Genomic DNA, 26,506 nt, shown 5'->3' with positions numbered 1-26,506 from the left:
AGGGAGAGTGCCCCTTGCTGTGTAGGCCTGGGCACCATCTGTGTAGAACTGACGGTGAAGCAATGAGGTTTAAGGAGAGCAGTAAAAGGGACGTCAAGAAAGATTGGCACAGACTTTTTTTTTTTTAAGAAGTAGTTTTTTAAGTAGATTTAGTATTCGAGTGTCTAGAAAGAGGAAGGAAGAAAAGGAGGATGGGAGAAAGGAAGAAAGGAGAGGAGGGTGGAAGGAAGGAGAGGGGGAGAAGGAAGGAACGAAAAAAGGGAGGAAAGGAAGAGAAAGAAACTGACCAGAATATTTAAAACTCTTCCAAGAATCGAACTCAGGGTCCCAGACTTGCAAGCCATTTACCTAATTCCAGAGGAATTTTCTTTAAGTAAGCAAAGGAAAATGTCAAGAAGAAAAAGGGCAAAATGTCAAAGTAGGAATATAAATATAAATAGAAGAATTCAGCTCCTGAGAGCCCAGGTTGGAAAAAGTCACATCAAGAAAAGGCTAAACAAAGGTGCTAGTGAGTAACTTTTTCTTATCACAAATTGTCACTTTGCTTATTGAAAACTGACTTTAATTTACATTTTACTCTAGGAAACAGTCCTTCTTTCAACATAACTTTACAAAAATACTTTTAAGTGCTTTGGATCACTTTAATTTTGCAATTTGATGATCAAGTCCCAAATGTCCTCCCGGGCTTTGTGCAGAACTCATTAGAATCTGTTTAGCAAGTCCTTTCTCCAAAAAGAGTTGGTTGGATTCCTTTTGATTTTCAAGTTGATTATCCTTGTCTTTTTTATACTACATGTGGTTCTCACCTAAAGAACCAGTTTCCACCAGGTTGCTTTGAGCCTGCATTTGAACACAAAAGTTTTTCTAAGGGAAGCCTATGCTTCTGTGATGATTTACTCCTGTCCCTATCATTGCAGTGTTCTTGTATTTTATTAGGAAGCTCTTGTGATAGTAGTACTATCTCTCTTAGAATCATCTTCAAAAGAATCCCATTCTCTCCATCACACTGAAGAGCAGGTTCCTTCACCATAGGAGAGTAACAATTGTGTCAGGCTCATGTCTTTTCTGGAATCACAGTCCTCATCTGCATCAGCATTCCTTGGGTTGGAAGTCTCACTGCCCCCTTTAGAATCACTTGAGGGTCTTGTGTTTTCCCATGTAGTGATCTCAAACAGAATATCGTTTTGAGTAGTGTCTATGCCTTGAATGAAAGGCTCATATTTACAAATATCTGAGTCTCTTTCATGACAAGTTCTCTTGTCAGAATCTGAGGGAATCTCTGCAGAATGTGGTGATGGGGTTTGTGATGAAATACTCATATCTGGAAATACTAAATCTTTGAGGGAGTAGTGCCACTGTACTGACTCGGAATGAAGAGCTGTGACAGAACCGTATGTGAACATGCCTGAACTCTCATCACTACAAGGGCTCTTATCCTGTGATACTGGGAAACTTAATGGAGCCTCAAATTTATGGGTGTTTGAGGCACCTTCTGGATGAGTTTCACACAAATCAGAATCTGACCTAGAAGCAAGAGGTTTTTCAGAATGATCTTCCTGATTCTCAGATTTCCTCAGAATCTTCTGGAAGATAGTGTTGTTTTCATGATTTTCTAAGGTCATCACACTACCCATCCTTACCCCTGAGTTCTCCTGTGGGGACTCACTGGCTCTGTCATGATCTTTATTATGTTCTTCTTCAGTCACCTGTCTTGCATCCTCTGAACTTGTTGAACTGAGAGTAAATAAAGACCCTTCATCAGAATCATAGCTGGTGTCCAACTCATACTGAGTGTCAAGAGCCTGTTTATCTTTTGGTTCTTCATTAGTGGGTGTGACATGGGGGTCACTCTGCCATCCCTGGGGACAGACCAATGGGGATGGACCTGTGTCTGCCAACTCATTGAGTGTGACTGTACTGTAGGGTAATGAAGGCTCTTCCTCACTGGTCCTCTCTGGCCTTTGCTGCTGCACACTCACTGAATTAATGTAAGTGCTTGCTTCCATTTCCCTAGAAAGTTCTGAAGGTAATTGTTTAGTGTACCCTCTTCCCTCTTTCTCACCAGGTCTCTGTTCTTTTGTATATGTTAGTCTTATAGGAGGAGAAGCCATTATATCTCTTGAGAGTGGTGGGTCTATTTCATCTGGGTTGTTAAGGGTGGATTTGGAGGCAGTGTGTAATCTGCCCGAGATGCCCAGTGAGTGTTCACTGACAGTCTCTTCCTGAGCTACGGTATCATAAAGTGGTTCTTCAAAAATATCATTCCTGTAGCTGTGGACCTGTGCTACTGGAGTTAGTACGTGACTATTAGCACTTGGTTGTCCGTGGAGACTAGAATGGGCAACACTGTCATCTGGATATGTGTTTTGCCTTCTATTTCTTGCCCCAGTATTGGCCCCATGTTGCTCCTTCTTCTGCCATCTGTCAGCCTCTTTTCTGCTTATTCCCAGAACTTTATCAGCAGTACTGACAGTGTCCAGGCTGGTCTGTATCTCTCCAAAAGGGTTTTGCTTCTCACAGAGTTTTGGGTCATGGACACTCTGGTGCAGGTCTGTCTTTGGGTGCTGTTGCTGTATATTCCCTGTAGCTTCAACTTCATCATAGAAGCCCTCATTTGAATATGCATTATCTGAACTGGAACTTTTATTCTGGCATCTCCGTTGCCACAGTCTGTCAATGTAAGGCCTGGCAAAAGCCCCCAGGCAGAAAGCCACAAAGAACGTGATGAACACTGACAGGCAGATGGCTAGGATCAGGTCCTGGGAAGCCTCTTCCTTTTCCTTGTGAGTCTGCACATCTCTTGGCCTCCTAACAGGTCTTGGCAGCTGCTTCTGCTTCTCTCTGGCATCAGAGCTAGCAGGCTCCTCCTTGCTCAAGGTGGGAGAGGTAACAGGAAGTACTTCCAGGGGCCTCTGGGCTCGGCTCATTCTGAGACTTGTCATGTGACTTGGTTTAGTGTGAGGAAGGTGTCTCTCCCTGGAAATTCTGCTTTGGGGAATCCACCAGTATGCTGCTTCATTCTCTGAAAGTGAAAGAATTGAAACACTCATTGAGTGGACCCTGAAGTAATATTTCTGTGACTTAAAAATCTCCTGTGATTCCTCTGCAGTCCGTATCTGACTGTTGGAAGTGTGCATGACATGATGGTAAGCACCTGTGCCTAAGTACTTAGTTACCTGACTGCACATCTGCCACATGGCCATAGGGTGTGGGTCTGCTGCTCTGAGGCCCCGGAGGCTGGGTGGGCATTAGATTTCTTACATGAGTGCTGCTTATGGGAGGAGAGAAGCAGACTGCAGAGACAGCCACAGTGCTTCTTTCTTCATAGCCTCACCTGCTGTCTTACTTTCCAGAACATTCCATCAGCCTTCTGCAAAGTCTGCCTCACTCCAACTCAATCTTAACACCATTATCTCCTCACCAGTCTCCAGTGCCAGCAAACAGCAACGTATAATCACGTTTCTTTACTGGTCCTGACATTCTGCCCTCCATACTCAATGTTAGTTGTAGCTTTTACAAGGCTGAAATGATTATGGGGGCACCATTAAGACTTCTCATTGATTACCTTCTAAACCTAATAAGCATGAGCACACTTTTATTTAATGGCAGTCCTGATAAAACAGAGTCCATCACTAATTTAAACCTGGGGGCCAGGTGGTGGCACACCAGATTAAGAGCACATAGTGTGAAGTGCAAGGACCCGCTCAAGGATCCTGGTTCGAGTCCCCAGCTCCCCACCTGCAGGGGAGTCACTTCACAAGTGGTGAAACAAGTCTGCACTTGTCTATCTTTCTCTCTCCTTCTCTTTCTTCCCCTCCTCTCTCCGTTTCTCTCTGTCCTGTCCAACAATAATAGCTGCAATGACAACAGCAACAACAATATAAAAAGGATGGCTGTCAGAAGCAGTGAATTCGTAGTGCAGGCACTGAGCCCCAGCGATAATCCCGGAGGCAAAAAATAAATAAATAAAAGTAATTAAGTCTAATGTGTACACCTGGTTAAGTGTACACATTACAGTGCACAAGGACCTGGATTCAAGCCTGTGGACCCCCTGCAGGGGAAAGCTTTGCAAGTGGTGAAGCAGAGCTGCAGGTGTCTCTCTATCTTTCTCCTTCTCAACATCCCCCTCTCCTCTCAACTTCTCTGTCTCTACTAATAAATGAATAAATAAATATTAATAAAATAAACAAATATAACTTTTCCCACTCAAAGCTAGTTCTGAGGTTTAACCAAGAGAGTTAAGAGAAAAAAATAAGTAAATAAACTTCCCTGTGGTTCAGTTCCAGTAACATATTCTAGCCTTTTGGAAGAGTGGCAGGAAACAACCAAGAAAACATACTTTACAAACAGTTAAAGAAAAATAACTTATGCTTGGGGGCTAGATGGTGGTATACTTGGTTAAGCACACATATTGCCATGCATGAGGACCTGGGTTCAAGCCCCTGGTTCCCTACCTGCAGGGGGAATGCTTTACGAGCAGTGAAGCAGGTCTGCAGGTGTCTTTCTCTCTTCACTGTATCCCTCTTTTCTTTTAACTTCTCTCTGTCCTACCAAATAAAATAGAAAAACAAAAAAGGAAAGAAAAAAATGGTTGCTGGGAGCTATGGATTTGTAGTTCCAGCACCAAGCCCCAGGGATAATCCTGGTGGTTATAAAAAATAAAAAAGGAAAATAACTTTTGATTTATGCTTTTATAATATTCTTTTACTTTGCATTTTTGAAATGTGTGCTTACTGTATTTATAGGATTTCACCTCTAGAAGGTTAGCAAGCACTTAAAATGCTCATGCTTCACATTTTACAAGTTTTTGTTTTAATCATTTATTAAATTCTGTGATAAAATATGACACTTGGGGGAAGAAAAGACATAAGGGTACTCTAGGATAAAACTACATACTTATGGATCGAACTGTCAGTGCCCATGTCCAACAAAGTAACAGTTACAGAAGCCAGATCTCCTACCTTCTGTACCCCCAAAATAGTTTTGGTCCATACTTCCAGTGGGGGAGAAATGATAGGAAGATGATCAGAGGGCTCTGAACTTGAACTCTGTTAGGACCCAGAGAGGGAAAAGGAAATAGGGAGGGACATTTGGAAGCAGTAATAGGTACAGGTGTGACTTGAAAGGAAGAGAAGGCAGGACCACAGAAAAAACGGGCAAATATATACAAATATAGACAGAGTTGTGGAAATAATAGTTAATCCATATCTGGGAACTTGGGAGAACTGCTGTAGCATCCAGTGATGGGAATGGGGAAACAGAATTTTGGTGATGGGAATACTGCGGATTATGCCCCTGCAATCTTATAATTTTGTAAATCAATATTATATCACTAATAAAAATAAAATTACATGCTTGCAAATATTTTATGGTTTAAACCCAGTCCAGTGGTTTCTGAGCTAATTGAAATAGATTTCTTTGGGGGGGGGGTCAGGTGGTGCACCCGGTTAAGCACACATGGTGCAAAGTTTAAGGATAGGCCTAAGGATCTACATTCCAGCCTCAGCTCCCCCACCAGCAGGGGGGTCACTTTACAAGTGGTGAAGAAGGTCTGCAGGTTTCTATCTTTCTCTCTCCCTCTTCGTCTTCCCCTCCTCTCTTGATTTCTCTCTGTCCTATCCCACAAAAACAATAATAATAATAACAAGGGCAACAAAATGAAAAAAAAATGGCCTCTAGGAGCAGTGGATTCATAGTGCAGGCACTGAACCCAAGCAATAACCCTGGAGGGGAAAAAAAAAGAAATAGATTTCTTTGACCACATGAAGAAAATCACCCATAAACTGATTAAACAGTTAACTATCAATAACTGTTTTTGTATAAAAACCTAAGCCTGACTAGTGACTATCACTGTGTCAAATGAAATCAAAGTTTCCTGACCATTTTCTTTCTCAGTTTAAATAGAATCATTTTAGAGAGAAGGGGCACGATTAACTTACCAATAGGATTGTTACAAATCATGTTCCACTTTCTCCTCCAGGACTCAGAAATGACATTTTGGAAGGCTAATACACTGGAGTCACAGTGCCATTGGTTGTCAGTCAAATCAACCTCCAGATGAGGGAGTTCTAGAGCAAGGTTCATCATTGGTAAGATGGTGCTCAGAGCATTGTTGCTAAGGTCTACGACCTGCTTGAGAAGAGACACATTGAGAGAACTAGAGGCTCTATAGTGAAGATGTGAGGTTCCTGCTGTCTTCTACTTCCCCCAGTCCTGGAACCATTGGATAGGGCCCACTTTCCCGTATGCCTCTCCCAATCCATATCAAATAATATTGCATCTGCCGATCACAACCTAACCAACACAACGATTGCCACCTCAACATGCTTCACTTCAGACTGTGTCTAGAGACTTCACGTGTGGAATGACAACCCTTCATTACTCGGGTGAGACCTTTCCTTTCATAGTATACTCTAATTTCATCTCAGGTGGTTCACTTTCTAACAAAGTCCCAAAACCTAGATATACACCAGTTTCTGTGAGAGAGAGCATATGTCACACATATCCGTAAACTACTGCAAAATATATACCTGAAAGCAGAAGTACACTAGAGTTTGCAGTGAGTACCCCCCCCAACACTTCTTCTCCACTATTCCAAGCTTTGGGTCCATGACTGCTCAACAATTTGTTTGACTTCATATGCTAACTCTCTTTTCAGTCACCAGGTTCCAGATGTCATCAGGATGCCGGCCACGCTTCCCTAGACTGAAGACCCCACCAATGTGTCCTGGAGCTCGGCTTCCTCAGAGACCCACCCTACTAGGGAAAGAGAGAGGCAGACTGGGAGTATGGACCGACCAGTAAACACCCATGTTCAGCGGGGAAGCAATTACAGAAGACAGACCTACTTTCTGCAACCCACAATGACCCTGGGTCCATGCTCCCAGAGGGATAGAGAATGGGAAAGCTATCAGGCAAGGGGGTGGGAAATGGAGATTGGGTGGTAGGAATTATGTGGAATTGTACCCCTCCTACCCTATGGTTTTGTTAATCCTTTCTTAAATAAAAAATAAAAAAATAATTAAAAAAAAGAGACACATTGAGAGACCAGTTTCCAAGTGAGGACTTTGAGACAAAATGAGTCACAGATATTGTTTACACCTCAATGGAAGCAATATGAATTCAGTACTGATTTGAGAGACAGAGAATGCTAATTCAAATCTCTGCTCTGCCCATAACTACTCTGTGAACCTCAGCAAATTGTTTATTCTCTATGAGCTGACATAACAAGGCTATAAGGGTTAAATTGTATAAGCTCATACATGTACAATGCTCATTTTCCCTATGAGTTGTAATTTGTACTGTTACCTAAAATCTAGACTATCTGTTGTTGTCAACGCCTAGAATCAGATGACAAGTTCACAGTTTCTAGAAATGTGATCTTGGAAGTGGCAAAAGATACTGAATGATGAGGACATAGGACATGGAAGAACTGGGTGGTCAGAAAAGCAAAGAGAGAGGTTTACTATTGTTTTCTTCTTCAAATATTATTTCAAGAGTAGCATATTAAGTACGTTTTTCCATATCTGTGTGTATTCAGTATACACAGAATGAGTCATTTTTTCTAGTCTAATCAGAAATGAAAGGGAAAAAAGGGACTAAAAATGATTCAGTAGCTTCCATAACAGTGAGTCTCCCACTCCAGGACACACCTTCTGGGAGCCTGGGCTCCAAGAATGTGGCTATTAGAAGAGAAAATCATGAAAGAAGAAACACACTTTGTTTAAAAAAAAAAAGCCCATAGGTAGAAACCAGAGAGGCTGAATGTTATCATGAGATTCTGTTTTATAAACATCAAGGAGAAAGAAGCATTGGCATCTTGGGCTATACAAATTCCCAAGACAAGCTGACTTAAACACTCAAACACTAAGAGACTGAGGGACTTTTCCAATGCTGAGTAACTAAGTAACTTCTGGCTTGGGTTTGTATCTCTTCAATAGCATTCTAACACACTGCTCTCCAGCATCTGGGCTAAACGTTTCAATATTTGTCAGTGAGTTTTCCACTTAGTGCATGTCTGCATTTATTTTTGCATCCTAGAATTTTACTACAAAAAATGGAAGTGAAAGTTAAACTAGAGAGAAGAAAGAAAACTAGTAATATGACTCTGGGAGGATATTTTCTGAGAAAAGATTAAAACAGAATAGTCTGATTTGATTAAGGGAGTAACAGTACCAGATGTAAATCCAGTTAGTCTATCCCTGTGCCACTGCTTCTCTAGCATCCTTCCAACAGAAGGCGGGACTTGAATGGCACTCTGGTTGACAGGGGAGAACTAGAGATTGATTTGCAGTTATGCATGTGTGACAGTGTATGCAAATCTGGAGAAGCACCAGTTGTCTATGTTGATGCTGTTTAATCTGAGAATTCTTGGCCACATGTGGTTGTTAAGCATTTAAAATGAGGTTAGTCTAAGATCTGAGTAGTGTTGTAATGGATAAGGTGTTAAGACTCCCAACCATGAGGGCCCAAGTTTGAGCCTTGGCATTACATATGCCAGAGTGATGCTCTGACTATTTCTCTCTCTCCCCATCGTCCCCCTCTATCTCGTTTAAAAAAAAAAAAATCAATAAGTGCTTTTAAAAATGTGACTGGTCCATGGACTGGAGAGATAGATCACCTGGGAGGGTAACTGCCTTGCTGTGTGCTTGGCCTAGGCCTAGTTAGGGAGGCCAACTTACCACTGGAAGTGCCACAGCTTGGAGAGAAAATATAGTGCTGCAGTCTCTCTCTCTCTCTCTCTTTGTCTTTATATCTGAAGAAGTCAGTCTGGAACAGTAAAATCGTGCATGCATGAAGCCCCAGCAATGCAAGAAAAAAAACAAAACTGGTTCATCTAAACTGGAATTGAGCTAAATGAAAGATATACATCAGGGTTTGAGGGCTTAATACGAAAAATACAATATAAAATATCTCACTACATGTACAAAAGATGTTATTTAATTGCATTGAATTAAAACATAATGTAAAAGTGAAATCAACCTACTTCAGTTCACTTTTTAAATCTAGTTACCACAACATCTAATACTGCATATATAGCTCAAATTAGATTTCTATTGCATCACAAAGAATGGTATGTATGGTGGAGGTTTGGGGAATAGGAAACCAAGATTTCTCTGAAGGTTCTCTAGATGCCACACTGGAGACCATTCTGATCCCTCTAGAAGAGACTCTAATATCCACCCAAAGAGGAGAGGGCAGGAGGTATTTAGAGGAGCAAGGGTTGAAGCTGCCTCCTGTCCTTCACAGCTATTGGGACTTTAGTGAGATTAACTGCTCAGTGTGCCAATGTGGGACAGCTATTTAGAACAGTATGTGGCCTTTGGTACTGTATAAATCTGGGTTGTTTATTATTATCCCCTGTATTATTCCAGGCCCAATTCTGATGCGAAAGATGTTGACTTCTCATCATCAACCGGGGGCAAAGCTCCCACATGCACAAGCATTTGACTGAAATTGAAGCTTAGGGAGGGGTACTCTCTAATCACTAAGATGTAATTTCTTGTCAACTGATAAGTGGAAGCTTGGAGTTGGGGTCCATTTAGAAAAGTAATGTGTTGGGGGTCGGGCGGTGGCGCAGTGGGTTAAGCGCACGTGGCGCAAAGCACAAGGACCGGCGTAAGGATCCCGGTTCGAGCCCCCGGCTCTCCACCTGCAGGGGAGTCACTTCACAGGCGGTGAAGCAGGTCTGCAGGTGTCTATCTTTCTCTGTCTTCCCCTCCTCTCTCCATTTCTCTCTGTCCTATACAACAACAAAGCAACGTCAACAATGGCAATAATAACCGCAACGAGGCTGCAACAACTAGGGCAACAAAAGGGGGAAAATGGCCTCCAGGAGTGGGGGATTCATGGTGCAGGCACCGAGCCCAGCAATAACCCTGGAGGAAAAAAAAAAAAGAAAAGTAATGTGTTAATTCTTTCTGCTGAGTGTTATGTTTGAGTAATATTCATGTCCGTTACGGAGGCTTTTGATTGAGGCAGGAGAGAGGCCATAGCTCTTTCAGGGGAAGCTTGAAATAGACTTGTACCAGTGAAGAAAGTCTCCAGTGGAAAAATTCCTCTAACGTGTTTTCATATTTGAAAAATTAATTTATAACCTGTAATTTTTTGAGGTTCTTGAAGGCTTTTGGATGAATTCTAAATATCTCATTGCTCTTTAAGTAGAGATTCCTCAGGTGTAGGCAGTTGTAAAAATCAAATAAACCAATTTGTGATATCCCATTCAATGACAGATCCAAGCTCTGCAATGACTTCAGTTTCCATAGTCCTGTTAAAAAGAAAAAGGTTAAAATGTAAGCTGATGATGTTTACTATAGCATTAGTTGAAATGGTGTAAAAGCAGATATGGGTTGCTAGGTTTTTTATCAATAGAGAAATGATTAACGAAATGTGCCATATCATACTATGACATGCTCTGTAGTCCTTTTTTCTCTCTTCCTTCCTTCCTTTTTTTTTTTTTTTTTTTTTTTTTGTGATTATAGGTGCTTCACTACTTGGGGCTGATGCTTTTAGGTAGAGAGACAGAAAGAGATAGACTACAGCATCAAAATTTTCCACAGTATCATAATACTCTTGTGTGGTGTAACTGGGGGTTTAACTTGAATGTGGGTAATACACCTGGCGAAGCACACACCCTCCCAGATGACTTATTTTGCTGGACCAAAATATTACATAATTTTAAACAAAGAATGGACAGATCACATGAACTGACTGAACAGAAAGAAGAATGCTAAGTTTCAGGAAAATGTAGGGTATAATTCCAAGATTATTGAGGAGAAAGTCACACACAAATATATACATATGTTTCAAGTGAACAAACAAAAAGGCCTGGAGAGATAGGAATTAGGCTATCAGTAGGTACATTTAGGAGTATAATGGGAGTGGATAAAGAAGGAAAGTTCGTTTTTAATTTTATACACATTTGAATTATTTCTTTCAGTAAATGGTGCTATTTTAAAAATGAAAACAGCAATTAAAATGAGTCATTTTGACTGGAGAGTGTGACAGTTAAATATTTGGTTGGCCTATGTGTAAAACTGGATAGTTGTTTTGATTGGGTACATTGTTTTTATTTTTTCCCATTTTTTGTTGTTATTGTTGCTGCTGCTGTTGTTGTTGGATAGGGCAGAGAAATTGAGAGAGGAGTGGGGAGACAGAGAGGGGGAGAGAAAGACAGAAACTTAAAGACCTGCTTCATCCCTTCATTCCCCTGCAAGTGGGGAACCGGGGGACTCGAACTGGGATTCCCTGCATGATCCTTCTTACGGTCCTTGTGCTTTGCACTGTGTGTGCTTAACCCAGTGCACAACTGCCTGGCCCCTCATTCCTTGAGTTTTAAGATGCTCTTATTCTTTTTGGTAGCTATATTTTTAGACTACTTCTTGTTGGTGTTGTAACTATTTTTGAGGTCCTGTTGTGGTTTTCAAAGGTAGTAAATAATTGCTACATTTTGTTATCTGACAAAAATCATCTAATTGAAGTTGATCCCTGCCTTTGTGACTAACTTGATTCCCTAGAGTAAGCAGCAGGCTCATTTGGCACTGAAAATAAAGGTTGAAATGAGGTGCCAGTCATAGCAGTCTTCCAAACTTGACTTCCCATATGAGTATTGTGAGGAAGTGCCTGCATTTTCACGTTTCCTTCTGCTCAGTTCCCATGTGTCGTCTGTCTTTAACCAACTACTATTTAACAGATAAGGCTGGTTCATTCAGTTCCAGAAGGGTTTATTCTTTGTCTATTATCTACTTATTGTAAGACTGATTATGCAGAGATGATGACTTAAAGGAAATGGCTGTGTATCTATGTTATCGTTTGTTCATTTTAGCTGTGCAGACTAAGTAAGAGGTTGTAAAGACAACTCAATCAAAATATTATGAGTAAGGCATTTGGTGCTGAGCATAAATATAGCCTAGAGTCCTTGCATCTGACTGAATGACAAGCATACATAGGAGGAAAAGTTACTAGTTATGCAAAGTAGTTATATCCCAGACCACTATGCAGATTATAACATTAACTATTGTTTTCACTCTCTCTGTCAGATAGATGATCCCTCTCTTTAGGGCAAAATTCAAATCTCTAATAAACTTGTGCAATGTCTGGAATATAAGATGCATTCAATAGGTGAGAGGTTATGTATGATCTGTACAGAAGTCAAGTAGAAGTCACGGGAGCCACCTGGTTGAGTGCACATGTTATCACCAGAGAGGATGCAGGTTCAAGCCCCTGGTCCTCACTTGCAACAGTGAAGCTACACAACCAGGGCAGAGTGCTGCAGATATTTCTACTTCTTTTTTCCTCTCACCCTGTATTAAAAAGAAAAAGGAGGGGGTCGGGCGGTGGCGCAGTGGGTTAAGCGCATGTGGCGCAAAGCGCAGGGACCGGCGTAAGGATCCCGGTTCGAGCCCCGGCTCCCCACCTGCAGGGGAGTCGCTTCACAGGCAGTGAAGCAGGTCTGCAAGTGTCTATCTTTCTCTCTCCCTCTCTGTCTTCCCCTCCTTTCTCCATTTCTCTGTCCTATCCAACAACGAACAACATCTACAATGGCAATAATAATAACCACAACGAGGTGACAACAACAACAAGGGCAACAAAAAAGGGGGAAAAATGGCCTCCAGGAGTGGCAGATTCATGGTGCAGGCACCGAGCCCAGCAATAACCCTGGAGGGAAAATAAAATAAAATAATGAAATAAAATAAAATAAAAAAGGAAAAATCGCTGCCAGGAATGATGGAGCCAAGCCAGAACTGTGCCCTTGTGGTAGCCCTAGTGACAAAAACAAGACAAACAAACAAAAACCAGTCATTGAGCCCACCTCAATGATTCAGTACAAAATTTTGCATTCCTAGCAATTTTTTTGAAAAAAAAATATTGAAAGGTCCTCGTGATACAAGACAACTTTTGGCTGCCTGCTGGAGAAAGAACATGCACTTAGAGAAGAATATGATTTCTCTGCATTCACACCTTTATCAAAAATAGGAAAATGCAGGGTAATTTAAGAAGTCTGTCTGTATGTTTAAATAAAAAAACAACAGGAGTGAACCAAAGTTTGCAAACAGCCATACTGGGCCCTGGTGTGTTCCCCAGTGGCCTAGGCATTCTAGCTGGTCTCCCTGCCAGCTCTCACCCTCAGCAGAACTCTGCTCCATTACTTCAACCAGGAGGCTCTGGCTGAGGAGTCCAGGCTAGCAGCCAGGTATTAAATATCTCAAATATCCCTCTTGGGGAAAATATGTTTCTTTGTGGAGAGAGGAATAATTCTGTTGGGAACATGTGTGAGCCTGATAGAGCTTAGGGAGAACCACCCCCATCTTTGGAGGGAGGTCTGAGAAGATAACCTCTTGGTAAGTCTCTCTCAACCGAGGTGAGCATAAGGGGGGAAACTCAGACTTGGTTCTCTCCTTCTTGACTCTCAGGCCCACAGATACCCCAGTACTTCCCTCCATTAACTGCAGGCCACATGGCCACAGATTCACTCATTCAAAGTCACCTTCTGATCACAGAAGAACACACCTTATCACACACTTCATCACACACCTCAGACCCCAGACAAGAGAAATTCCAAACTATATGGCCTCTTGATATTCATCTTCTCTCTGTCTCACCCTACGGGTTTAACCCCTATGCTTCTCTCAAATACCTTTGGATAATTAAGTTGCTTGTGTTATGGAAAATAACTGTGTTGTATCTCATCAATTCCTGTCATACCAACCCCCTACCTTAGGGGCATGCTGACTGTTAAGAAACCTGTAATTTCTGTCATATTTCAACAATAATTAACTTAATTGCTTTTATATTTAACTCATGTCCACTTTGCTAATAAGCGGACTCTAGGATTCTGGGACTCAAGGACTCAGATTCTAGATTCACGCTAAGAGTCCCCTGGTGTCTTTTACTTCGTGTCACCCCTGTCGTGAGCGAGAAAGAACCAGCCTGTTACCTTTCCCCTGGAGGACACCCTGCCGGAGAAGGAGAGAGACACCCCAAAATAATTCTACACATTTTAATATGTAAACAAATGGGGTTGGGGGTTGGTAAAATAGTACATTTGGATAGTGAGCTGCTTTGCCATACATGTGACCCAGGTTTAGATCTGACTCCTACCACAATGAAGGAAGCTTCTGTGCTGTGAGCTCTCTCTCTCTCTCTCTCTTCCTCTCTCCTCTCTCTCTCTCTCTTTCTCTCCATATATATATAAAATCAAGTTTCTGAGAAAACAAGTACAACATAATATACCAATGAAAGAAACTATAGTTTACTTTCATGACACCTGCCTGGCTTATGTAAAGATATGAGTTCATGATTCCTATAAGATCTCAGTGTTTAACTGAATTGAAAATGTACTCTAAGGGACTGGGGAGATATCATAAGGATTATGCAAAAAGACTTTCATATCTGAGCCTCCAGGGCCCCAGGTTCAAACCCTAGCACCACCATGAGCCAGAACTGAGCAGTGCTCTGCACTGTCTCTTTCATGAAAATAAAGACATTAGTAAATATTTTTTAAAATAACTACTTTCAGGGGTTTAGCAGGGCAGGTGATCATCATGACTAACTTTGGCATAGAGGGAAGAAATTATTCTAAAACTACTATTTGGGTCAGCAAGATTGCTCAGCAATTTTTGCCATGGGCATGACTCAGGTTCAAGCCCTGCCCCCTCTGCACAGCTTCAGTGCTGGGGTATCTATCCTTCTCACTACCTGTCTATTAAAAAATCAGCCCAGAGTGGTGAAGCCCCAGAAAGGACAATAAATAAATAAGTAAATAAATAAATAAATGTGCACACTTATTATGCTCTAAGCATTTCATATACATCTTCTTTTGACCCTCACAAAGTCTTGAAGGGTATTAATCATTTTGAAAAAGAGAAAACCTTGGTGCAGTGAATGTTAAGAATTTATTTAGTGGGAGTCAGATGGTAGTGCAGCAGGTTAAGCGCAGGTGGCGCAAAGTGCAAGGACCAGCATAAGGATCCCAGTTCCAGCCCCTGGCTCCCCACCTGCAGGGGAGTTGCTTCACAAGTGGTGAGGCAGGTCTGCTGGTGTCTAACTTTCTCTCCCCCTCTCTGTCTTTCCCTCCTCTCTCCATTTCTCTCTGTCCTAGCCAACAACAACGACATCAATAACAACACCAATAATAACTATAGCAATAAAAAAAACAAGGGCAATGAAAGGGAATAAATAAATACACTTTTTTAAAAAGTGAGTGATGACTTTTATAAAAAAATAAAAAAGAATTTATCTAGTGTCACGGTAGGGGGCGCTGGGACTGAAACTTAGATCTATGAATCATCCTTTAGCCATGCACATCTCTTACAAAAAAAAAAAATGAAGGGGATGCATGAAAGATGAGATGATTTAAAAGGGGAAATAAAAGACTAGGGAGGAGGGGAGAGCTCTTTAGGTAAGAGAATAGCTTGGACTGTGGGAAACATTAAATTGCCAAGTGTCTTGACAGTTATTTAGTGATGATTCCATTTATCTCCTATTAGCATCTTGAGGAAGGACTTAAGAGTTTTGTTTGGGGCCAGTGAAATAGCTCATTTGGACAGTGTACTGCTTTTCCATGTGCTCAACCATTTGTGGCTGGGTCCCTATCTCACTGAAGGAAACTCCGATGCTGTGGTTTCTTTCACTCTCTCTCTCTCTCTGCCTGTCTCTATCAATCTAAAAAAGGAGAGGAGGAAAATTTTGTTTGTAGCCTTTGCTATGAATTGGATTAAAGTTTAGTTTTATTAAAAGAAGTGGTGAGGTCCTACAAATGGGCTTGTTTGCTTAAGTTCTTTCAAGATGGAGTCAGGGAATTTGAATAAGCTTTTTTACAATACCTACCTATGTTTCTGATGGGAGAAATTGTTTTTTTTTAAATTTTTGCATGGTGAATCAATGTCAAGGAAAGTATTCAGTGAAGAAAGTTGGAGGTACATTAATAATTGTAGTTTAGACATGGGAGAGTAGACTCTTTTTTCTTTCTTTTCTTCTTTTTTTTTTAAGACTATTTTAAGAGAGTTAAATGTTGGAAGGAAAATAAGCTAGCACTTCTATGGAAATGAAATTATATAGTGAACCACAGGAAGCAAGAATCTGATTAGTATTTGTATTTAGGTGCCAGGACAGCATTATTATGTTCAAGAAATTTCCTCAGAAATAGACATTGGAAATAAAGGCAACAGTGGGTGTGCCCAGACATCATTCTTTCTGCCTTAGAAATATCCCTTTGAACTACCAACTTTTTTTTTTTTTTTTTTTAGTAAGAGAAGAAGATACACACACACACAGAGAAGCCAGAGCACTGCTCAGCTCTGGCATATGGTGGTGCTAGGATCTTTGGTGCCTCAGGCATCAAAGTCTTTTTGCATAACCACTATGTTGTCTCCCCAACCCTTACTATTAACTTTTTAAATGCTCCCTCCAAGGTTGATAAGCAATGACAATGTACTTTCATAAATCATGTTACACATATCTTAAGATGGTGATAGTTTATAGATTGAATAGACTATTGTAAAAGCAATGATATTCAGGGACTATGGATGTAAATTCAAAGAATATCAAGAATTGGGAGAGAGCCTGAAACGATACTAGATAACACATCTAAATAATGATACTAGGTAACACATTTAAGATAACACCTCTTATTCATCACGTAGTAACATTGATGTAAGTTAGACAAAGCCCTTATTCTCTTTGTTTAATGACATTTACTCATTTTGTTACTCTAAAACTGGATTTGGTTTTAAGAACAATGGTTGTTGTCAGTTTCAGTACTCACTACCAATCAAGGTGAAATGCGTAGTTTCCTACAGATGAAAAGAACACAGCATTCTTTTGTTTTTAGAATGCACATGATTTTCCCCTTACCTCTTTAAAAAAGCAGGTATTATCTTCATTCCCACATGTTTATCTCTTGGATTCTGGAATTTAGCAAGTTAATGTGCCACATTTGGTTTGTGAGCATAATTAGTTTAACAGCCCAGCTAGATGTTTGTTGGATATATTTTTAGGAACTCTGGACCCAAACATACTACTTCATAAAGATGGAACATATTGACTAGAGACTGGTCCCAATGTTTTAAAGTTTTTCAAGTGAGTTTTTGGTGAAATCACAGTTGATTCTGAAAATGGGATCAGCTGACACAACTGACACTGGGTTAGCCATTTCATGCTATTTCTTTCTTTGTTGTTGTCACCTCAGCTTTCCCAATCTGGGTTGACCTTTTTAGATAAAAAGAGGGAGAGTGGGGGTCCGGTGGTAGCGCAGTGGGTTGAGCTCACATGGTGCAAAGCGCCAGGACCGGGGTAAGGATCCCGGTTCCAGCCCTGGGTGCCCCACCTGTAGGGGAGTCGCTTCACAGGCGGTGAAGCAGGTCTGCAGGTGTCTATCTTTCTCTCCCCCTCTCTGTCTTCCCCTCCTCTCTCCATTTCTCTCTGTCCTATCCAACAACGAACGACATCGGCAATGGCAATAATAACCGCAATGAGGCTACAACAACGAGGGCAACAAAAGGGGGAAAAATGGCCTCCAGGAGCGATGGATTCATGGTGCAGGCACCAAGCCCAGCAATAACCCTGGAGGGGAAAAAAAAAAAAAAAAGAGGGAGAGTAATAACTGCAAGATACTTCACACATTTTAAAGTGCTTTTCACATACTTAAATAACTACTATTAATATGTCAAATTTTGTGTTGAGTTACATTTTTAAGATACATTATTCCTTTAATCTTCATAGTAGTTCTATGAGTACATACTACATTATTCAGATATTCCTTTTAAAGAGGCCAAGAATAAAGAAAAAAAAAAGAAGAACAAAGGAAGGGGCAGGAGAAGGGGACCAACCTAACTAGTATCTCTCTTACCTGCTGTGTACTTCAAAATAAGATTTCAGAGTCAGAGTTATAGCCAAAGGGCTATAATCACAAACTAAAAAGGAATGTTAGGTTTTGGACTGGTAAAAACAAAGAAAAAAATGTGTGATGATTATGGGAAAAATTCAAATAGCAAAATTCTACCAATAAAACAAGTTTGAATTAAATTCCATTAAATTTAGGGCTTACATTGGACATAGTAATTTATTTCATTCATCTGTTTTTTCACTTGCTAGAATTCTAATGAAATTTCACACATTGGAGTTGCTCAGTTTACTTTTTTCATCCTTTCTAAGTTTAACATTTTCCTTGCTATTTGGAGAGACAAAAGTTTAAATTTAGAAATGTAAGATGTGGTTGTAGCTACATTTCACAGAGATAGTTATCCTTAAATGGAAATGTATTCAGCCTAAATTCTAACTAGCTCTGGGCAATTCATTTGCCTTAAAGAGATATATCTGGCATTAAAAAATTACTCCTGTAGAATTTTATTTTGACATATTAATCTTTTCCCTTTCACTATTTTTTTTCTTTCCCTTTCTCTCTAAGCACTGAGTAGACTCCATGTTAATTGCTCCATGTTAATTGAGAAATATCACAAGGCAGAAAGCAGAGGACTCTGTAAGTTTTTCTCACTTCTATTTTCTAGAAGTCTACATTAGATGAAAGGAATTTCAAGATCTACACAGAGAGGGCTTTGAAAAAAATAATAAAGGTAGTTGAGCTGTAGCGTACTGGGTTAAGCGCAGGTGGCGCAAAGCGCAAGGACTGGCTTAAAGATCCCGGTTTGAGCCCCTGGCTCCCCACCTGCAGGGGAGTTGCTTCACAAGCGGTGAAGCAGGTCTGCAGGCATCTAACTTTCTCTCCCCCTCTGTTTTCCCCCTCCTTTCTCCATTTCTCTCTGTCCTATCCATCAATAACAACAACAACTACAACAATAAAAACAAGGGCAACAAAAGGGAAGAAAGAAAAGATAAAAAGGTTGAAGAATTTCCCCCAAATGAAAAATTTTCTCTAATGAGCAGGGGAAAGTCCAAACCTATCTCCCTCTCCCTCTCTCTCTCTCTCTCTCTCTCTCTCTCATACCTTGTTAATATATAGGATGCTAGAGTTATGGTACAAATCTGGGGATGGGGAGTAAGGGAAAGTCCATGAAAGATTGATGTTAAATACATGTACTTCCATGTCTCATCTTCAACTGAACCTAATAGAATGGGAGTTCAGAATAAATATGTTCAGTTATAGATGACAGTTTCTATCTCCAGTACACCTGAATTTGTAGGTTGAAATTCATATTGGGGCCAGATGGTGGCCAGGTGGTGGTGCACATGGTTAATTGCACACATTTACATTACAGTATGCAAGAACTCAGGTTCAAGCCCCTAGTCCCTACCTGTAGGGAGAAATCTTCACAAGTGGAGAAGCAATGCTGCAAATGTCTCCCTGTCTCTCTCCCTCTCTATTTCCCCTTCTCCTCTCAATTTCTCTCTGTCTCTATCCAATAATAAATAAATAAAATAGTTTTAAGAAAGAACTACAAGATTCACATCTAGTAATAAAAAATCTATTATATGGATATGTGTAGCTGTAATGATGTTTGTTCAAAAGTTATAGCAAGATTATGATGCTATAACCAGAGATACCAGCCTGAGAAGTCAACCTTGCAACTCTTCAAATCTGGTGAGACCTTTCCTAACACATGGGACTACCTACATCCAGGTTAGATGGCACGCCATTTAACTAAGTAACAGATACCCACTTAAGCTAGGGTTTAGGGTACTGGATACAGGTGCACACGCGTCCATAAACAAGGGGGCAATAATGTAACTCAGCATCAAAGACGCTTAATATGGTTGAAGTGCCTAAAGAAGGCATCACAAAGTCTGTAACTGGATTTAGACCAAATTATCAGGACAGCCTAGCAGAAAGGCTCAAAGAAGACAGATCCCCAAAACCTAACTGTTTGGGCTCAGCAAATGATACTCAATGCCTAAACAACTGAGAGAAAATCTAAGATAATTACATAAAGAGAGGACTACAAAAGTTGGTTAAGGGCAAGAGACTGGCCCACTTAATAATGGCCTGTCTGGTCAATATCGCACCATCTGATCATTTGGGGTCCTAGTGAAGGAATTCTTGGATTCCCATATACATATGATAGGCCTTGACCTCTAAAGGGTCCCTCTCTCCACTACCACTGGTCGCTTCCATAAGGAACAGCATCTTGTGGGCCCTCTCAGGACCTTGGCTCTACCATAAAGCAATGACGGTAGGGATAGCCTCAGTCTCTGAAGGGAGGCTGTAGGTATCCTGCCCTGCCACTTGAAAAAAACTGGTCCTGAAATGAGTGCAGCCTGCAGTGTTCCTCAGATGTGACCATAAGCTATAAGCTCAGACCAATAAGGACTTAGAGGTTACACAGACTCTGGCACTAAATGTAAATATGCATTTACATATGGGCCCTGCAGCAAGTGGATGGAGTATTGTAAATAGTTAATTTTAGCCACATTTTTTTATATAAGAATGGGAGCTGCTTCCTTCCCGTATCCAACTTTCTAGCCCTTTTCTCCACTCTTGACACCATTCTCTCAGACAATGTTCTCATCCAACCTCAGGCTAGCTACCCTAAAATTCTTTTCCTAATCACATCTGCTCTGATCCTACTTTCTGGTTCATGTTCATTAACCATTTTGTCTCAACTTAGGTCATGCCACCTTCCAGACACCAGGCTGCAGATGCTACCATGACTCCACTCCGACTTCTCTGGGCAGATGACCTCACCAATGTGTCCTGGGCCCTCGAATCTCCAGAGCTCTGGTCCACTAGGGAGAGATAGAAACAAGCTGGGGGTATGGATCGACCTTTCAATGCTCATGCTCAGTGGAGAAGCAGCTACAGAAGCCAGAACTCCTACCTTCTGCTCCCCATAAAGAACCTTGATCCATACTCCCAGCGGGGCAGAAGTGATAGGATGAAGATAAGAGGACTCTGCACTCCAGCTCCATCAGTACAGAGAGAGAGAGAGAGAGAGAGAAGGAAAAGGAGAGGGACATATGGAGGCAGTTATGATGTCATGAGTGGCTTAGAGAGGAGTGAATCAGAAAAATAAGGGGCAACTATGTATAAATGTGGACAGATAGTTGTAGAGAAGATGGTTGGCCCATGTCTACAACTTTAGGGGAACAGTGGTGGATGTAGTGGGGAGACTGAAGATTCAGAATTCTGTTGGTGGGAATGGTGGGAATTCAGACCCTTGTCGACATGTAATTCTGTAATATGAAAATATAAAAAATAAAAAAAATAATAATCTGAAAAAAAAGTTACAGCAGGGACCCTGGTGATGGGGTACCTAGTTGAGGGCACAGATCACTATGTTCATGGACCTGGGGTTAAAGCGCCCTGTCCCCACCTGCAGGGGAGAAGCTTCACAAGTAGTTGAGCAGGGCAGCAGGTATCTTCCTTTCTTTTTCTATCTTTCTCTATCTTCTCTCCTTCTATCTTTCTATCTCTATCTCTATCTCTATCTCCCTCCCCTCTTAATTTCTCCCTATCCCATTAAATAAAAGAAAAAAATGTGCAGAAAAGTTATGTATGGAGTTGGTGTACTGCACCAAAGTAAAAGATTCTGGGGTGGGGGGATGGTTCAGGTCCTGGAACATGATGGCAGAGGAGGACCTAGTGGTAGTTGAATTGTTATGTGGAAAACTGAGAAATGTTACAAATGTACAAACTATTTTATTTATTTATTTTTAATTTGCTTTCCCCCCTTTTGTTACCCTTGTTGTTTTACTGTTGTTGTAGTTATTATTATTGTTGTTGTTGATGATGTCATAATTTTTGGATAGGACAGAGAGAAATGGAGAGAGGAAGGGAAGACAGAGGGGGGAGAGAAAGATAGACACCTGCAGACCTGCTTCACTGCTTGTGAAGTGACCCCTCCCCCGCAGGTGGAGAGTCAAGGGCTCCAACCAGGATTCTTTTGCTGGTCCTTGCGCTTCTCACCACGTGCACTTAACCCACTACACTACCGCCAGACCCCCCAAACTATTGTATTTTACTGATGAGTATAAACCATTAATTCCTACATAAAGCAAAATTTTTAAAAAAGTCATAGTTTGCAATGGAAAATGGAAATAATCTAAATGTTTGATTAAATCACTCTACTAGGGATATATTCTAAGGAACCAGACATATCAATCCAAAAAGATTTGTGTATACCTATGTTCACAGCAGCACAATTTGTAATAGCCAAAACCTGGAAGCAACCCAGGTGTCCAACAATAGATGAGCGGCTAAGAAAAACTGTGATATTACTCAGCTACTAAAGATGATGAATTCACCTTCTTCACCTCATTTTTTTAAAAATATTTTTATTTATTAATGAGAAAGATAGGAGAGAGAGAGAAAGAACCAGACATCACTCTGGCACATGTGCTGCCGGGGATCGAACTCAGGACCTCATGCCTGAGGGTCTAGTGCCTTAGTCACTGCGCCACCTCCCGGACCACTTCACCTCATTTTTGATGGAACTTGAAGGAATAATGTTAAGTGAGATGAGCCAGAAAAAGAAGAATGAATATGATAGAGCAAAAGTTGAGAAAGAAGAACAGAAAGAGGAAATAAAAAGTAGAACTTGAACTGGGTTTGGTGTATTGCTCCAAAGTAAAGGACTCTGGGCTGAGAGGGGGGATTTCAGTTCCCAGTGCATGATGGGGGAGGAGGACTTAGGCTGGGGGTGAGAGTGTTTTGCAGAAAATGTTTACACATGTGTAAACAACTGTATTTACTGTAAACCATTAATCCTCCAATAAAAATAATCACTTATGGTATGTGTGAAGTGACTCAACTATTTGAAATATTGTTTATGAAAATACCTAATTATGTAAATATTCAAAATATGAAAATATAAATTGTGAAATATTGAAAATTTACAATTTTGAAAGAAAAATATAAATATGCATGAAAAGAAGCTTAAAGATTATATTATTACATGAGGGGCTTTAGTTTTTTTCTCTTTAGTTTTTCTTTAATTCCTGATGTTCTATGACTCTTTTATCTTATAAGAATAATACAATAAAGATAAAGAATAAAATGCAATTAGTTTTCATTAGAACTACTACACATTGCTTTTATGGAAAAAACTGAGAAGGAGAGAGAAGACTTTTGCTCATCTCACACGATTTTGCTGATATGGTGACTGAATTGCTCATCCTTTACCCAACCAATCATTGTCAAAATGATAATTCAAACAGCTCCAGAAGTCAGAGAAAGATAAAAAGTATAAAAACATGAAATGAACTAAAAATGAGTGAAACTATATATGCATAATATATAGTAAACAGAAGTGGCATTCTCCTTACACCTTCTTTTCAATCATAGCGTCTTACATAAACTAAACAGAAATCAAACAAAGACGAAAGCCAAACAAGGAAAGGAAACCACCCAATGCTCCTGAACAGAAAAAGGATGAAAGAAGCTTGGGCTTATGAGCCTCATACGTTTTCTAAATAATATATTGATGGATCCATTAAGGAGCTTTAACATGTATACTGCTGGTTATCAGAATGGATGAGTACTTACTGAGTGTGAAGATATGTGAAATACGCTGTTAGGAAGTAGGATAAAAAAAAGTCTGGGGAGTTGGGTGGTAGCGCGGCAGGTTAAGTGCACGTGGCGCCAAGCTCAAGGGCTGATGTAAGGATCCCTGTCCGAGGCCTCAGCTCCCCACCTGCAGGGGAGTCGCTTCACAGGCGGTGAAGCGGATCTGCAGGTGTCTATCTTTCTCTCCCCTTCTCTGTCTTCCCCTCCTCTCTCCATTTCTCTCTGTCCTATCCAACAACGACGACATCAACAACAATAACAGTGTCAACAAAAGGGAATAAATAAAAAAATAAAAAGTCTGATCTGAGGGCTGGACCGGGTTAAGTAGACTGGTAGTGTACCGCGTTAAGTGCACCTAGGGCGAAGCGCGGGGATCAGCTCAAAGTTCCCGGTTCAAGCCCCTGGCTCCTCACCTGCCGGGGTTCGCTTCACAAGCGGTGAAGCAAGTGGTGAAGCAGGTCTGGCCATGTCTTTCTCTTCCCGTCTCTGTCTTTCCCTACTCTTTTTATTTCTCTCTGTCCTTTCCAACAACATTAGCATCATCATCATCAGCAGCAGCAGCAACAACAATGGGAAAATAATGGCCTCCAGAAGCGGTGGATTCATAGTGTCAGCACCAAGCCCCAGCAATAACCCTGGAGGCAAAAAATAAAATGAAATAAAAGAAACTAGTCTAATCTGCCAGCACCATGCCCAGCAGAAAAACAATTACAGAAGCTGGAACTCCTACCTTCTGCTCCCTCAAATAATTTTGAGCCATACTCCCAGTGGGGGAGAAGTGATAGGAGAAAGAGGATAAGAAGGCTCTGAACTCCAACTCACAGGACTCAGAGAGAGAGGAGGAAGAAGGGAGGGACATTTGGATGTATAATAGTTATGTGTGGCTAGGAGAGGAAGAGAAGACAGGACCTGCCAACATGTAATTCTGTAAATTAATGTTAAATTACTAATAAAATTTAAGAAAGAAGTCTGATCTGATTTGATAATAAAGCCCATATTAATATATAATATTAGCATATTTCTAGTTTACATCTGGAGAATGACTGTATAATGGAATGTAAAATGTAATCCAATAAATTAAAAATTATAAATATGGGAATAAGTATAGCTTGAATTGTGTTACATATTAAAAAGTATTGGAACTAGTTTATTTCCTACTGCTTTTATATATTTGGTAACAAATACATGGGAAGCAAAGTAGGTAATTTAAAATCATGCCTTATTTATTTAGCACTAAAATTATTTCCTACCATTTGTCAACAAGTCAACATAACACTGCAGTTCTGGTAGTGAGATATTAAATTGCATTGACTAAATTCTACATATTATAACTTCCAGTTCCACTACACATCTCCTTTTATTATGTGTGCTATGATCAAATTGTTTTACTTTCAGCTGTTTCCTTTAAACTGAAAACAAAAAGTCTTTGACTTCTTGTTGACACAAAACATTAACTCTCCATATGCTCATGGGATCTTGGTCTTGTCCCTCTTTTAAAATTGTACTTACCTTTGGGAATACCAGTAAGTTTGTTTTTTCGGAGAATTAGAAACTTTAGAGATGGAAGTCCATTTGTCAACTTGCTTCTGTGGTGTTTCTCCCCTGACACAGGGCTAGGGAGATCCAGTGAGATGGAGTGAATGGCATTGTTGCTGAGGTTTAATATTTCCAAAGCATGTAAATGTGTAAGAGGGTGTAAGGTTATTTTCCATATGAGATTATTACTGAGTTCCAGGTGTTTTATATTCCATTCTTCTGTTTTCACAGGAGGTTGCAGGAGAACTCTAAAGAGACTTATATCCATTGTGGCTGCTGTCTGTGGTATAGCCAGAGGCATATCGTGTTTACCAGCAAAAGAACAATTTGTCAGATGATATCCATTCCACTGACACTCAGAATTGAGTAAAATACTGCTTTTTCTTGATGGGGCTGTCATTGTTCCAGTAAAATAAAGAACTATAACCACGGTAATGATTCCGAAACACAGATTTTTCATAATGCCTAGAGAAAGAGGTGAATTGGCTTAATGTCTTCAAAACAACTTAAGTAAAAGCTAACAGTAAATAGAAAAGTTTATTTCCAATTTAAAATTTAGCTAAGTTACCATTTATACTATAATTTCTAACTCATGTGAATGCTTGGTTTCTTAGAAGCTGAAACATTAAGACATAACTACCTAGATGATTCAGATATAGTATAAAGTAACATATAAACCATATTTTAAGAACACCCCTCATTTTTCAAATAACATGTTATTACTTGGGTCTCACCTTGGTGTGTTCTTTCCCAGGATCATTCATCAAGCCGTCTATTAGCTGGAGAGAGAGAGAGAGCAAGCAAATCTACCAAGATTAAGACTTTCCTGCTTCCTTGCTGATCACTAGTACTGAGCAAAGTCTATCATTTTATCAACAGCACTGTAATCGGCCAAGTAGTTTATTATATGGACAAAGCCATCCAGTTACATTAAACTGTGGAACTGTGGGTGGAAAGTTCAACTTGTAAAAGAGACTCTCAGCTTTATTTTTAATGAGTAGAAGATCTACAAGTGTTGTCTTTGTAACGTCTCAAGTTTTTTCAAAATCATATAGATGTGTGTAACATAAATAAAATGGATTCTGAAAAGGATGAGTTGCTTCAAATGAGACGTAGAAATTGTGAATATCTTATTCATCAAAGAGTTTTGAGAAGCAGCTGAAAGGTTTAAAATTAGTGTTTATAAATTACAGTGACTAAGTGTGTAGAAAAAATATTTCAACAAAAACAAGATAATTTTTGTGATTTATTTAACTAAGTTTACTGAAAACCAGTATGCATACAACCAACCATATTATTTAATAGGCAGGATTAAAACAAATAATCCCTTTCTGACCTGATGGCCGCATTCTCCTCCTAATAACTAGTCTAAAATATTAGAAGGGTCTGTTTTCCCACCATTGCCTCCCAAGAGTCATTTCCACCTAATATAATGAAATATTATCCATTAATGATTAATATTTCCATCATTCATTCCAAGCCCTCCATGACCCTTACTGCCTATAGTCCAAA

At 40.2% G+C, this 26,506-nt stretch overlaps 1 protein-coding gene across 1 annotated transcript; it reads right to left on the bottom strand.

Moving 5' to 3' along the window:
• Positions 1–506: 506 nt before the first annotated feature.
• On the bottom strand, positions 507–25,758 carry LRRC66 (leucine rich repeat containing 66). Its single transcript, XM_007539728.3, has 5 exons — positions 25,729–25,758; positions 24,968–25,459; positions 10,098–10,267; positions 5,940–6,129; positions 507–3,022 (listed from the first exon to the last, which is right to left on the bottom strand). Exons 2-5 carry the CDS (start codon positions 25,452–25,454, stop codon positions 1,002–1,004), a joined length of 2,868 nt encoding a protein of 955 aa, XP_007539790.2. The 5' UTR covers positions 25,455–25,459; positions 25,729–25,758; the 3' UTR covers positions 507–1,001.
• Positions 25,759–26,506: the final 748 nt, after the last annotated feature.

This window comes from Erinaceus europaeus, chromosome 3, assembly GCF_950295315.1.
Source record: "Erinaceus europaeus chromosome 3, mEriEur2.1, whole genome shotgun sequence".
Lineage (NCBI taxonomy): Eukaryota > Metazoa > Chordata > Mammalia > Eulipotyphla > Erinaceidae > Erinaceus > Erinaceus europaeus.
This window is presented reverse-complemented; position numbering and strand designations above follow the sequence as displayed.

Coding starts and splice junctions, on each gene's coding strand:
- LRRC66 (XM_007539728.3), bottom strand. CDS start 25,454: ATGAAAAATCTGTGTTTCGGAATCATTACCGTGGTTATAGTTCTTTAT. Junction 10,268..24,967: donor ACTTACTGGTATTCCCAAAG/GTAAGTACAATT, acceptor TCTTTTTAACAG/GACTATGGAAACTGAAGTCA. Junction 3,023..5,939: donor GATTTGTAACAATCCTATTG/GTAAGTTAATCG, acceptor TTTCACTTTCAG/AGAATGAAGCAGCATACTGG.